Source organism: Microdochium trichocladiopsis, assembly GCF_020744255.1.
Source record: "Microdochium trichocladiopsis strain MPI-CAGE-CH-0230 chromosome Unknown B0I36scaffold_13, whole genome shotgun sequence".
NCBI classification, from domain to species: domain Eukaryota; kingdom Fungi; phylum Ascomycota; class Sordariomycetes; order Xylariales; family Microdochiaceae; genus Microdochium; species Microdochium trichocladiopsis.
Genome location: NW_025763556.1, coordinates 1,544,336 through 1,558,768, shown reverse-complemented (window position 1 = coordinate 1,558,768; position 14,433 = coordinate 1,544,336). Strand labels below are relative to the sequence as shown.

The window sequence follows — 14,433 nt, the reverse complement described above, 5'->3', positions numbered from 1 at the left end:
CTTTTGGCGGCTTGGAGACTTCGACCGCGGGAGACGTGGCTTGTAGTCGCTTGCGATTACCCTCGACTGACAGTCGACGCCATCCAGCATCTATGCACCGCGTACGTGCCACCAGTCACCTGCTTCCGCATTCCGCCTATTTCCCTGAACCTCTCATCAGCATCTGGAGCCCGCAAGCTCTTGAGCGGCTCGCAAGGAATGTGGAGGCGGGCACAAGCGGACCCAGTCGGACGATCAAAGAACTTGGAGGCACAATGCTCGATGTGCCAGTAGGGGAGGAGTGGCTTTACAACGTGAACCGAAAGGAGGACTGGGATAAGGCTTTCGTAAATTGCGAAGCATGATGCCATTGGTCATGTAGATACACGCAGCAGTGTTTATGCTTGAGCAGTAAGGAAGCGGGAACGTTGCACTGTCAATGCCGTGTATTATGAAATACTCAATTTATACTTCTCTAGTGATATTGCAACTTGTTGTCGGGTAGCAATCCACAAGAGTTCCTTCTTCGCTATCTTGCTCAGTCTTGAAATGAATCCAGCAATTGACGGACGAGTAAGGATTAAGCTTCGTTGGACTCTGGTCGCTTGTTGGCTTTACTGTCATTGTTCCCACTGCTGATCGACCGAGAATACCATGATGAAATCGGTCCAGTGTGCTGGAAGAGCATTTCGTATGCTTTTGAGAGCGCCTTGCACAAGGAAGTCTTGCCGTACCTGGCTCCAAGCACACAGAAAGCGGTGTTTCGATATCCTGACCCATAAGCCGCCTCATGTACGGCACAACGAGAAACCTGAAGCATGCAGCTGCCGCGCCTGGGTTGCCTGGAAGTCCGAAGAATGCTGTCAACCCTTGACCAGTCTGCCTTTGGAAGGTAGCAAAGAGAACAGAATGTCCAGGGCGAATGTTCAATCTATGGAAAACAATCGTCGCTCCGAGAGTTTCTAGTACCTCCCGCACAAAGTCGTACTTTCCCCCTGACACTCCACCGCTTGTTAGCAAGACATCCTATGGCCCTCGGAACGGAGCAATCTCTATTTCCTGTCTCAAGACGCTTCTTTCGTCCGGTAAGATACCCAGAAACCGCGTGTCCGCTCCTAATTCCCGCGTTGCTACGGATAGATAAGGTCCATTCACGTCTGGAATTGGACCTTGAGTTGTGAGGAGTTCTTTGCCGGTTGACCAGATACCGCATCGCGGTCTCCTGACCACATGAACAGTGGTGATACCTATAGATGCCAGACATATGACGTGGGTAGATCGAATGGCTGTCCCAGCACTGAGGACGACATCCCCTTGCTTGATATCTTGCCCTGCGTACCTCTTGTTCGTGCCCCCGGGAACAGGCTTTGTGATTAACATTATGTCACTTCGAGCGCCCGGCTGCTGTGCTGTATATTCCCACTTGACACAAGCGTCGAATGATTTCCCATCCTTCATGTCGTCCAGTACTGGGAAGGGTGCGCCAGTCATGACCCGCACGCATGGCGGCATATCATCGATAGGGTCAACTGTGAGCAGATATGGCTCGTGATCGCCAGCCTGAATGGTCTTCTTGATTGCAAACGCTACTGGATTCTCCAAGGTTGCGGACTTGGTGGCATCGGAAATGACAGCATAACCATCCATTGCCGAAGAATCGAATCGTGGAGTCGAGAAGGGGCTTTGATGGTCCTTGGCAGCAACACGTCCCAAGCAGTCAGTGATGTGGACATCTTCAGCCTCCACGGCTTCACGCGCATCCTGGGCGGCGTGGTGGAGTCTCTCCAAGGCGATCGGGTATGGGAGAGGTGTGCGCATGTTTCGAGAAAGCGGGAATCCGAGGCAGAGTTGTGCTCGGCGAGCTCGGAATATGGCGATATCTTGACAAGAGTGAACCAATGCAGCATGCAGGGACCGGGATGGGCATCATATTAGGTCTTTCCCCAACACGCGATTGGCAGAACGACTTATTCTTGGACCGGTGTCCATTGCTGGATGCGAGTCATAATGACGAGATGTGCCCCACCGTCATCGCGCAGTGACCCCTACAAACTTGAACATCAACAATCCCGTGGAAAATAATCCGAAAAGTCTTTCCAGGTCTTAATGAGAGTCTGAATAGGAACCTCACAATGAAGCCGCCGTAAGACGAACGCGCTTACCATGAGGCACAATATAAGCAGTTTCATTGATAATGAAAATCTTTGAACTCGGGTTCTCCATACTTCTCGCTCCGTATCGCTCATGCTTCTGACTACAACTTCAAAGAAAGAAAAGAAGAGTTTAATGGGACTGTATGGGAACTAGCGTGCAATAGAGTCGACACCTGGTGGGATTCAGGTCAGTTTTCGTAGTGTCTTGCGGACAACTCAGGCTTCTCAGCAGGCGTCAGGGAGTTCCGATCCGGCGTGAGACCACGGAAATAATTTGAAATTCAAATCTAACCATGACAGGCTATTCATATGACGTTGTATAGAACACTTTGAAACAGGGAGCGCCACTAAAAGTCCATCCAGTAGTGCTCGTGCCAGTGGTCCAGAGGAACTTCTTCGCTGACAGCGAAATCTTCAACGCCAGGTTTACCACCCGAATCCTCCCCATCGACGCTAGACACTTCAAGTTTGTAGAGCTCTATGATAATCTCACCAGCGAATCGAAGTGGATAAGGTGCAATGATGAGGGTTTTCATCTGTTGCTCATTACATGCAAGCGTGTCTGCCACGCTGTTACAAGGAGAAGCTTCATCATCTTCACTTAACGTACATTATCAGTGAGTGGCCCATATCAGCGAGTGGCCCACTTTCTACGCGACGCGACACCTTCGCTCTCAACACCTAATTTTCTCAGTCGCCCAATATGCCATCTACTTCAAAGGAAGCCCAGATAATCTTGGCCCTCGGGGCTCTTCAAAACGACAAAAATCTAAGCGTGCGAGCCGCTGCTGAGATTTACGGGGTCGCCCGTAAGACTCTAGGGCGACGACGCGACGGCAAGCCTGCACGATGCGACAGTACGCCCAAGTCGAAGAAGCTTACTCAGTCAGAAGAAGAAGCTATTGTTCAATATATTGTTGAGCTATCTACGCGAGCTTTTCCACCTAGATTGTGTGGTGTGGAAGATATGGCCAACCAACTGCTACGCGTACGCGACGCGCCTCCTGTCGGTCAACTCTGGGCCCATCGATTTGTCAAACGCCAGCCAGAGCTCCGTACGCGTTATACGCGTAGATACGACTACCAGAGGGCCAAGTGTGAGGATCCAAAGGTCATTGGCGAGTGGTTTGCCCTTGTTCGGAACGTCAAGGCCAAGTACGGTATTGTGGATGACGATATCTACAACTTCGACGAGACTGGGTTCATGATGGGCATCATCTTCGCGGGTATGGTAGTTACGACCTCGGATGGCCGTAGCAAGGCAAAGCTGGCCCAGCCTGGCAACCGCGAATGGGCAACAGTGATCCAGGGAGTCAATGCCCTCGGCTGGGCCATCCCCCCCTTCATCATCTTGGCCGCACAGTACCACCTCGCGAACTGGTATACCGAGTGCAACCTCCCGGCCGACTGGCGCATCGCAACCACCGATAATGGTTGGACTACCAATGCGGTAGGCCTAGATTGGATCAAGCACTTCGACTTCCATACAGCACCTCGTACGAAAGGCAAATACCGGTTATTGATCCTCGACGGCCACGAGAGCCACCACTCGACCGAATTCGAGCTCCATTGCCAGCAGAACAATATCATCACGCTCTGCATGCCTCCACATTCATCCCACCTCCTCCAGCCACTCGATATTGGCTGCTTTGGGCCACTGAAGCGGGCGTACGGTCGCCAAGTCGAGGACTTAATGCGCATGCACATCAACTATATGAGCAAGCTCGAGTTCCTCTGTTCCTTTCGCGAGGCCTTCTTTGCCTCTATAGCAGAGAAGAATATACAGGGTGGCTTTGCAGGTGCTGGCCTTGTACCGTACGACCCAGACAGGGTGCTCTCTAAGCTAGATGTTAAGCTTCGTACACCGACACCCCCGACCTCACGGCCTAGCACTATACAACCTTAGGTCTTCCAGACACCCCATAACCCCCGAGAAGCCAACTCGCAGTCAACGCTCATCAAGACTCGTATTACCAGCCATCAAAACAGCTCCCCGACTTCGATGTTAGCTGCTGTTGACCAGCTTACCAAGGGTACAATGGCTGTGATGCACCGGGTGGCCATCCTCGAGTCAGAGAACGCTTCACTCCGCAAGGCCAACGAGGCACTAAGCAAGCGCCGGAGAGCCAAAAGAACACGTGTGCAGCTTAGAGGATCACTTACTATACAGGGTGCACAGGAGGCACTAGGCCAGGGGGCCGTGGGTGGAGAGGGAGTATAAGAAACGCAGCTGGATGGTAGTGGTACAAGGGGGGGCCCTTCGAGGGTTCGCTGCTGTGGTGTGTGCGGCAAGCCTGGCCATAATGTACGCACTTGCCAGGAGGCTGTAGAAGCATCAGATCCAGCTGTTTCCGATGTAATAATAGTTGGTTGTTAGTGTTGATGTGTTGCAATTGAGGCGGGTTGTTCTAGGGTAGTATGAGGGTGGGCCACTCGCTGATATGGGCCACTCACTGATAACGAACGTTAATTTAAGGCGTTATGGTTAAATTATCTTATACATTATCGTACGAGTACTTGAAAGGTGGCGCACTAACCCGTGTGGCTCACTCACCCGTGGATTACGTTAAATTAACTTATATATTATCGTACGAGTACCCGATAACGTAATCCACAAGTGGGTGAATCACACAAGTGGATGAATCAGTTATCGGGTACTCGTACGACAATATATAAGTCAATTCAACCATAACGCCTCAAATCAATTCAAACTATTCGGAATCCTCTTCTTCAGAGGCAGATATAACTTTCTGACACGTACGAGCATTATGCCCGGGCTCGCCGCAGACGCCACATCGTCGCGCGCGCGTTTCGGGCCTCCTCGTACGACCACTATTTTGACTCGTTTCCGCTATTAACTGCTGCGTCGCATCGATTTGAGCCTTCAAATCCTTTGCCTGATCAATTGTGAGGGACCCTCCTTTCTGTAGCTGCTTTCTTTTCGTACGACGACGGCGGCTGAGGCGGTCGTTTGCATCTCGAAGTTCGGCGATTTCTTGGCGCATAAGGTCCTGCTCGTGCACCATCATTATAACTCCTTTTCCTAGCTGTCGTAGGCCCTGAACAATGGACGACGGAGAGCTATTCTGGTGTCGTACGATACGATTTTCAATATACTTCGTCTGCGATTCGGTCTCAATTGGGTTGTTCGGCGTCTTTGAAACCCATGGGGGTGGTAGTCCAGCAGAGGAACCTGGCGGTGTCGGCGAATGAAACTTCACATCTAGCTGCGAAATCACATAATTCGGGTCGTACGGTACTAGGCCTGTCGCTCTGAAGCCTGCCTGGATGTTTGATTTGGTCATTGCAGCGTCGTACGCCTTATAAAAGGCTGGGAGGAAGTCCTCCTTTGAAACGTGGGTTACGTGCGCCCGCATTAGACCTTCGATTTCTTTACCGTACGCCCGTTTCAGAGGTCCAAAACACCCAACATCGAGAGGCTGGAGCTTATGCGACGAATGAGCAGGCATACAGAGCGTAACAATATTCTGTTCCTTACAGTAGAGCTCGAAATCGACGGAATGGTGGCTCTCGTGGCCGTCGAGGATAAGGAGGCAGTGGGCCCTTCGTACGACTCTTTGTATGGAAATCGAAGTGTTTTACCCACTCTAGGCCTCTCTCGTTCGTCGTCCAACCGTTCTCTGAAAGCGCGATTACCCAGTTGGCCGGTAGAGGGCTATTCGCGGTCCAGGAGTCGAGGTGGACCTTCCCTACGAAGATAATATACGGCGGGATCGAATAGCCGTACGACGCGATACCCTGGATTACTGTAACCCATTCCTGATTCCCTTGTTGTACGGCTCTTGGCCTCCCGCGTCGATCGGAGGTTGTAACGACAGTTTCGGCGGAGATTTTACCCATTGCGAAGCCCGTTTCGTCGAAGTTGTAGATATCGTCATCGTGGATCCCGTATTTCGCGATTATGTTTTGTACGAGCCCAAACCACGCGCGATACGCGTCTGGATCTTCGCAGAGGACTCTCTGGTAGTCGATTCTTCGATTAAAACGCGTACGGAGCTCTGATCGTCGTCGTACGAAGTTTGAGGCCCAGTTCGTTCCGACGCGTGGCGCGTCGCGCACGCGGAGGAGTCGATCCGCCATTTCTCGAACACCACCTAACCGCGGTGGAAACGATCGCGAATCTAGGTCGATTATATATCGTACGATACTGTCCTCTTCGTACGAGGTCAATTTCTGGCAAGGTGGTCGGATATCTTGTTGCGCAGGTCGGCCGTGTTGTCGACGTTGGAGGGTTGAGAAGGATACATTATAGATCTGTGCAGCCTTTCGTACGCTCAATTCTGGGTTCGATTGAAGCGCATTTAGCGCGAGAACTAAATCGCTTTTATTTGATTGTCGTACCATAATTATTGGTGGAGAAAAGGGGGAAAGAAGACAGCCTGTACGAAAGTGGCGGGGGACTGATTCATCCACTTGTGTGATTCACCCACTTGTGGATTACGTTATATGATTCATCCATTTATGGATTACGTTATAGTGAATTTCTTCTGTACCTTTTAACAAAGCAAATAGTTAGTAACATACTGCCGTCAAAGGCGGCGCTGTGGTTATCCACACGGATGACTCGCGTCGATGGTCGACGGCAAAGATGCATAGCTCCTAGCTATGGGCACACGATCCACTTAGAATTCTCATTGTCAGTCTGCCTGTATCTTTCCATTTAGGGGCGAAAGCTCGGGCATCAGAGGGTACCAAGCTTCGTTGTGATCTTGTCATGATATCCGCGTTTTTACTTCGGAAATGAGAATGGAACCGGAGCAGAACACGCCAGCGGAAGATCATGGAGTACCTCCTCAAATGGCGGGAATATCCGAGCGAAGATAACTCCTGGGAAGCTGCTAGTAACCTCAATAACTCCGGGATAGATCGACCACTGGGCAGGAGAATTGATACCTTAGGCGAGTAGGATTTGATATAGGAATGGTACATGCCCTGGTGCTGTACGATGAACCCTAGTATAAGAGGGAAGGAAGGAAGTGTGTACAGAAAACAAAAAAAAGGAAGAAACCGTAACTCATAGACACTAGTAGAGCCACCTTCTACGGGCCACAAGTTCGTGACATGTCACGGCGCGCCGCCGCGCTCCGAGCGACCGACCACGCATCCCACCACCCACCTTCACCAATCTACCCAATCACCTCATCTCGGTGCTACCTACAAGGACTAAGATGTGCAGGCCCTCCAGTGCAGAACACGACACTCCGCCGCGCAGCTAGAACGGCAGACTTGACGTTGTTGCTTGCATGGGTACAAAAGGTTTAACATCGTTACAGGAAGAGGAGATCGCGTGAGCACTGGGGCAGCGAGCCGATCTTGCCACGAGCCACACAAGAGCTCCCCACGGCACCGAGCCCTCTCGGTGGCCCGGAAGATTTGAGCCGGGTACGCCCATCTCAGCCCGAGACCCAGACGGCGTTGCACCGCTGGCTTTCTTGACCACCTTGAAGCCATAATCTGAGTTGCACACACCGCCATTGTTGTTGATCTTGAGGTGGCTCAAAGAGTCTCTGGCCATCCGGGGGCGGAGTTTCCTGCTGCATTCCAACTGCGGATAGACCCCGTTTCAGCACGTTCTATCCCGCCACTTCTTCGCGGCGTCTTTGTCGTGCTCCGGGGCAGCATTGCTGCGCCGCACCGCCTGCTTCTCCTCTGCCACTCTTAAGCTCCAACTCTTCCTCGACTTCGAAACCCAACCTTCCTCAGCTCACCACTTCCACAGCGACAACCCTCACCAAAGTTGCAATCGCGACCGCTGTCACCAACCTCCCGACCAACATGTCCATGTCCATCCAAGACTGCGCCGCCGAGCGCGAGGGCTTCCCGCGGCCCTTCCCCGACACCCCGACAAACGTGCTCGAGCAGTTCAAGCTCACGGGCAAGGTCGCCGCCGTGACGGGCGCGGCCGAGGGCATCGGCGGAGCGGTCGCCGACGCGTACGCGGAAGCAGGCGCCGAGGTCGCGCTGCTGTATAACAGCAACAAGGCCGCTGCGGAGGAGCGCGCTGCCGCGCTGGCCAAGGAGCACGGGGTCAAGACGAAGGCGTATCAGGTCGACGGTGCGTATATATATCTCTGGGGGGAGGGGTCGTGGGTACAGTGCTCTGGGGAATGTTGGCTGACCGCGTCGAACCATGTATAGTCTCTGACGCCGAGGCCGTGCGGGCGACGATTGCGCAGGTCGCCGAGGACTTTAGCAGGATAGACATTTTCGCTGCCAACGCAGGCAAGTTTTACCACCCATTCCAGTCTCATAACGCGCATCTCAGTATTGTTGGTCATGCATGCGCTAACAGGCACCAATCAGGAATGTCCATCTCCAAGCCGATCCTGGAGCAGACACTGGACGAGTACAAGAAGCAGCTCTCCGTGAACGGTATGTTTCTTAATCCCATCATTGCCATTCGTGCCCGCGTATGGCCGTCGGAGCACACAGGGCAACTAGCTAACATTCCCTACACCATAATTCAGTCGACGGCGTCGTCTACTGCGCCAAATACGTCGGCGAGATCTTCAAGCGCCAAGGCACGGGTAACCTGATCATCACGGCCAGCATCAGCGGGCACATTGTCAACGTCCCCGTCGACCAGCCCGTGTACAACGGCACAAAAGCTTTCGTCACGCAGTTTGGCAAGTCTCTCGCCCGCGAGTGGCGCGATTTCGCGCGCGTCAACATCGTCTCTCCGGGCTTCTTCGACACCAAGATGGGTGCGGGCCCCGCGGCGCTGAACGAGGCGTATCGTCTTGCGGTGCTGGGGCGGCAGGGGCACGTCAAGGAGATCAAGGGGCACGTCAAGGAGATCAAGGGGCTGTTTTTGTACCTGGCGAGTGATTCGTCGACATATACTACCGGTAGTGATGTGTTGATCGATGGGGGTTACGTTTTGACGTAAAGCGGGCAAGGGGGCAGGACGGCAAGGTCGTGTCTCCAGAATATCTCGTGTGCAGCAACGAGGATAGACTATAGACGTTCCGGCAGTTCGAATGTTCTTAAGAATTGTTCGGAATTCTTTGTAGTGGATGTTGCCGTTCAGTGATTGGCTATCAAAGCTATTCAAACATGGCGCTAGACGGGTCGGCTATGTCCGAATTGTCTGATTTGGATATAGCCTTTATGGCTCATACTGCGGCAGGGTCTCGGCTCTGTGCACTCCAGTGGCATGAGCACCAATCCCATCATGCGTCGTCCTCAAGCTGCCGGCACTAGCGCCGCTATGCTCGGACAGTGGCGTGTGTACCGTTATTGGCAATGGCTGTTCGAACTGCTCGTGGCGGTCGATCCCGGCGATGCGCACAAGGCTCTTGACCCTGAACATGTAGGTCCGCCGGATACAGGGCGACGTAAAAGAGCTGCCGAGATTTCTGGTGATTGTCAGGAACGTCAGCACATGTGTCCAGTCGTTGTCCGCGCTGAACAGTCCATTGCCCATTGCGCTTTCACCCTTGGACTTCCCATTGCCTTCCCTCCCGTCTGCTGGGCTTGACTGGTCGTTCTGCGGCCCAACTTTGCAAACGAAGACAGTCTCCTCGGCAGCGGGCTCGTTCTTATCGAACTCGAGCTGCCCGCGAGCCTCGGCGAACACTCTCGCCTGGACACGCGTCTCCACTGCCACGGTGACCTTGACAAGCTCGATGGCCGGCATCACGAGCGTCGTCGACTTGCTCTCGGACGGCTGCACGCGGACCTGGACGAGCAGGGGCTGGCCCCTGTGGACGTCCTTGGCGCAGCTAATCTGCCACCCGATCACACACAGCGGCCGCCAAGCAAGCGACCCCTTGAGCAGAGCCGACGTCTTCGCCCGGAACCCCGCTCCTCCTCCTCCTCCTCCTCCTCCTCCTCCTCCCCGGACGATGCTGAGTCATTGGCGGCGGCGGCGGCAGCTGCAGCATCGCAAGCATGCACCAGGTCGCGGTCCTTGACGAACAGCCACCCGTTACCATGCTTCAGGTCAACCGGCACCGGCCTGTCCACGCGCGGCCGCTCGTACAGCACTTTGGTCCCGCGCCACGCCGACACGCCGCCACCAACCCGCGCAAGCTTGTTGTTTAGCCCGGAGTCGATCAGGTTGTAGCTGAACTCGACGTCGATCCCGGGCATCTCGACGCGCGTGGCGAGCTCATACTGCGCGCCCACGTGGTCCGCGAAGCCCGCAATCTCGTCCCGCTGCATGCTCATGGTCGGCGGGAGCGGCTGGCGGGGTGCCATGCTGAACATGTCGTCCGCGGGGTCCCAGGGGGCGCACATGGCGACGACATGGTCCGGGATGGTGGTCGCATCGCCGCCGGGGAAGGACAGGGAGAAGGGGTAGTTGCAGGCCTGGCTGGCGCTGAGCTGCACGGGTCCCTCGTGGACGAGCAGCTCGGGCGTCGAGAAGAGCGGGACGCGGGCGCGCGCGGTGCGGTTGCTGAGGGAGTGCTGCGTGCTGCGGCGGCGGCCCGGCTCGACGGTGACCTTGAGACGGCCGCGCAGCGTGAGGAAGATCCTGCACGGGCTGAAGAGCTGCGTGTCGTGCGGCATCTGGCGGCTCGGGATGTAGCTGAGCTGCACGTAGCCCTGGACCGGGTCGTCTGGGCCGCAGTGGACGCGGGTCGGGTCGTGGAGGATGGCTACGGGCCGCAGCGTGCCCAGGGAGCCGCCGGAGGGCATGTTGGTTACCGACTATATGGGCACCCGTGCGTCGCGAGGAGACAGGCTGCAAGTCAAGAGGCGGAAGATGCAAGAGACTGAAGCTCGAAGCCCAGCTGACTTGTCTTAGAGGCGTGTGGCTCTGCTTACGGCGGGATATACGACCGGACAAGAGTGCACGTGCCGGACCGTGAGGACGCATCCTCAGTAACTATACGACTGCAGCCCTGAGCCGCCAAGTATAGAACTTCACTGTGGGGCGCAGGGCTGGTATAACGTCGAGGGTAAGATGTCTCTTCGCGCAATGGCCCCATTCTCGGCGATGGGGTGGGCGGCAGTGCACTGCCAAGAGATCGCGGAATGGGGCCGGTTTCCTGCCATCACCTTCTGAATGCAAGACGCATTTGGCTTGAGAAGCCGAGAGCGTTACATTTGACCCTTTGGCCTAAAACTCACAAGGGATGTGAGGGGGTTCCTTTCCCTTGACTTTCATTGGTTCATAGCACAGGATAACATTTGCAAGTTTTGCATCGTTGTGCTCATCACAGGACAACAGTTAGAAAACGGCTCGTGTTCATCAGGTGTGCGCCGTATTCGCCCTTGTCCTTCCATAATCGAGGTCCGTCTGAATAACAACCCTGGGAAATTCCACATCAAGAAGAAAACTTTCAAGCAGCAGGAAACCTTCGTCCGGATGTTCAGAATTTCTCGTCTTGCTACACGAAAAGTATGGCTGGACAACCTCGAGGTCGCCTTATGGATACGCTCGACGGTCATAGAGAAATCCTCCACCAAGCCGACACCCGGCATCCGGTCAATTTGCTGCCCCGTCTCTGCTGTTGCGGCCGACGTCTACTCATGATTGGACAAGCTAATCGCACCTGGCTGCCGTAATCCCGTACTGTAGCCGATACATTAGTCGTGCTATATGAGTTGATGCCAGCCCTGCCAAGGGCCTTTGAGTGTGTGACTTACACCGCTCTATACAAAGACATCGTGATCGCGACTCGTCGATTAGTAAAAGCGTACTCGGTTGAAAGGACCGATATGGGTGTCCAGAGCTCAGGGCAGGGTCAAATTATTGGCTTGCCGTCTCTGAAACTCCACGGTTGCCGTCTCAGGTGTTTGGGCCCGCTACTTACGATGATAGCACACTAGGACATCAGATTAGCATAGAACTTTTACTTGGGATTCCTGGAGAGACTGATAAGAGCCAATATTCTTATTGCCAATGGGCTCTCGGAAATGGCAAGTACTAACCGAGTTCTGATCCTTTGTCTAAGTTCCCGGAAAACTTTGGTCAATCGCTCACGCCCACACGTTGGAGCACAACGGCAGGTAGACAAGAAACTTACGCATCGACCCACGGTGCACGGGTAGGTCCGGGTAGTCTGCATGAAATGAGATGCGGCGTCAACAAGGTCCGCGTACGACTCCCACGGACCAGGGCGGCATTCCACAACTTCCCGCTGCAAGCTCGAGGAGGACATACAGTGACACACCAGTTCCGACTCGCGCTACAGAACCCTGGAGTAGCTCCGACCTGGCGGGTCTCAATGTCTGCGTGAGCGGTGGTGTCGATAGCAGCACCTGCTGCAATGGCAGTCAGGGCGAGGAAGCTGGTCAGGGTTGAGGTATACATGATCTCCGAGGATATGACTGAGTTAAAGAGGATGTGTTTTCTGGGATATTGCGTCGTTCTGGTTGCCGAGTATACTCTTCTCGGAGGTCAGGCTGGCGGCAACCGGGCCTTATATGGTTGTCCTTAAGCACGATCGGACTACGGTATGACTCCCGGGAAGGAGGCAGAGGCTCAACGCCACTGCCTTTCAGAGCGCCTTTCATGTTTCCTTATGGCGTCTCGTATGATGTCTCCTTTCTTCTCGGTTAAAATCCATAGCCAGAATGTAGATATGGCGTCAGCATATCATCCTGGCCCTCAGCCTTAAGGCCTGGCATCATAGCAGGAGTCCACACATATGTCTTAGCCACTGTGGATGAATGAGCCTCGAGTTCTTCAGCTCTTGGAATCTCTCGGCCGACCTGTCCTAGCTCCAAAAGCAAGAAGATGGAAAAGGCACGTAACTCCTCTTACGGCGAAAGATAATAGCAGATAATAGCGCCAGCGCATATGGGGTTGTTCAGCCCGTTCACGCTAGCAACGAATTATCAGCAGGGATCCGACTCCATCCCCACCTCGTGGCTGCATCGCATGGAAAAGCTTTCGTCTGCGGTAGCTACCGTGAATCTCCAATTGTAGGACACTGGCACAATCAGTAAGAGTTGCTGACTCAGTCACCCATTGGGCGATGCTACCATGCTGCTATCTCCCCATGTTTGGCAAGTCCTACAATCCGCGCCAATAACCTGAAGCCGGGCTTAAAGAGGCAAACTGAAGCGAGCCAGCTTCGGTTAAGATAGAGGCAGCAGTAGGAATTCCTTATGTATAAATATACTTTCGGTGCCTACGAGAGCTTGGTTTACCACTGCTCAAAGACAAACAAACAACTACGCACTTCTAACGGCATATACACTTCAAATTTCCCGCTCTCACCATGATGTTTAACACTCCCAAACTCCTTGCCTGCCTCCTGCCCCTGGGTATCCAGACGGCCACCGCGTCCGCAATCCCCAACGACGGCGGCGCGGACTTCACCGTCCCTGCCGACGTTGTGCTGCCGGGCCTGACGGCCGGCCAGGTGGTCCACTTCACCCCGGAGCAGGTCGCCTTCCTCGAGACTCAGTCCGGCGGGCTCATCACGACCACGCCGGACTCGGCCACCATTGTCGTCGCCGAGGCTTCAGTCCAAGAGGCCGCGCAGTTCGAGGCGGCCGTCGCTGCCGACGTCGTGGGCGTTTTCGGAGCAGCAAGTAACGCCGCGGCTGCTGCTGGTAACGGCAACAGCGAGCTCGAGGCGCGCGATCCGACCGAGTATACTACGTGCATCTATATTTGCATCATTGGTGCCGGCGGGCAGTGGGAGCTGTATCCTCTGTAAGTCTTTTGGAACAGTGATTTCTCTAATTGTCTTGTAATGAACTTCTCTAGAACGATCATTGCTGACGACTTCTCGTGTTAGTTACCGTAAGTCCTGTCAATGCCGATGAGTGCATTAGTGCTGCAATACTAAACATGAACCATCTAGTCCTTGCCTGTACCGCTGCTGGCGCGTGTCCTTGAGACTTCACAAGTACCACTTCGGTGGAATTAAGCGGTGTCGAGCCACTGCGCAAATGAAAGGGGTGGGTTATGGACAGCTGCTCGGAGCACGAGACTAGGTGCACAGGTATGGCTGATTGAGATGGTGTCGATTTCCTAGATGTCGCTCGTTTCTCGGCAGGCACTGTGTAACATGGCGGGACGTTAATTTGGGTACTTTTTTCTTTTCCAAACGTCATTACGATACTAATGTGCCGACACGGTTTGACCTCATTTTCAAAGCTTGGCTGTTCATCTCATAGCCGTGGGAGTTTATAGTTACGCAACAATTGACTTGTCATGTCCACTGCTCCTCTGAGCTCTACCCACATGCAGCGGATATGAATGGAAGGCCCTGGCGGGCTGACACATGAGAGCAGGGTTTGTGACCTACATAAGTCCTACGACGGCGAGCTCTCGTTTGCACTCGTGTTTGAATAGCTCAATCAACCCTATGAG

General features: G+C 54.1%; 4 protein-coding genes across 4 annotated transcripts; 2 read left to right on the top strand and 2 right to left on the bottom strand.

Moving 5' to 3' along the window:
• Window positions 1–444: 444 nt before the first annotated feature.
• On the bottom strand, window positions 445–1,797 carry B0I36DRAFT_378247 (MoeA, N-terminal and linker domain-containing protein; the record flags this gene model as incomplete). The annotated part of the gene is given in 4 exon segments (XM_046160649.1): window positions 445–576; window positions 598–988; window positions 1,022–1,136; window positions 1,149–1,797. The coding sequence occupies 4 exon segments, from the start codon at window positions 1,795–1,797 to the stop codon at window positions 445–447; spliced, it is 1,287 nt and encodes a 428-aa protein (XP_046005604.1).
• Window positions 1,798–7,928: 6,131 nt separating this feature from the next.
• Window positions 7,929–9,042, top strand: B0I36DRAFT_378246 (putative short-chain dehydrogenase; the record flags this gene model as incomplete). Its single annotated transcript, XM_046160648.1, has 4 exons — window positions 7,929–8,208; window positions 8,292–8,375; window positions 8,457–8,525; window positions 8,621–9,042. 4 exons carry the CDS (start codon window positions 7,929–7,931, stop codon window positions 9,040–9,042), a joined length of 855 nt encoding a protein of 284 aa, XP_046005603.1.
• Window positions 9,043–9,212: 170 nt separating this feature from the next.
• On the bottom strand, window positions 9,213–12,417 carry B0I36DRAFT_436541 (uncharacterized protein; the record flags this gene model as incomplete). Its single annotated transcript, XM_046162830.1, has 7 exons — window positions 9,213–9,292; window positions 9,388–9,882; window positions 10,053–10,808; window positions 11,751–11,756; window positions 11,918–11,929; window positions 11,961–12,053; window positions 12,268–12,417. The coding sequence occupies 7 exons, from the start codon at window positions 12,415–12,417 to the stop codon at window positions 9,269–9,271; spliced, it is 1,536 nt and encodes a 511-aa protein (XP_046005602.1). The 3' UTR covers window positions 9,213–9,268.
• Window positions 12,418–13,333: 916 nt separating this feature from the next.
• B0I36DRAFT_355818 (uncharacterized protein) lies at window positions 13,334–13,956 on the top strand (the record flags this gene model as incomplete). Its single annotated transcript, XM_046157478.1, has 3 exons — window positions 13,334–13,770; window positions 13,856–13,860; window positions 13,922–13,956. The coding sequence occupies 3 exons, from the start codon at window positions 13,334–13,336 to the stop codon at window positions 13,954–13,956; spliced, it is 477 nt and encodes a 158-aa protein (XP_046005601.1).
• Between the last annotated feature and the right edge of the window lie 477 nt (window positions 13,957–14,433).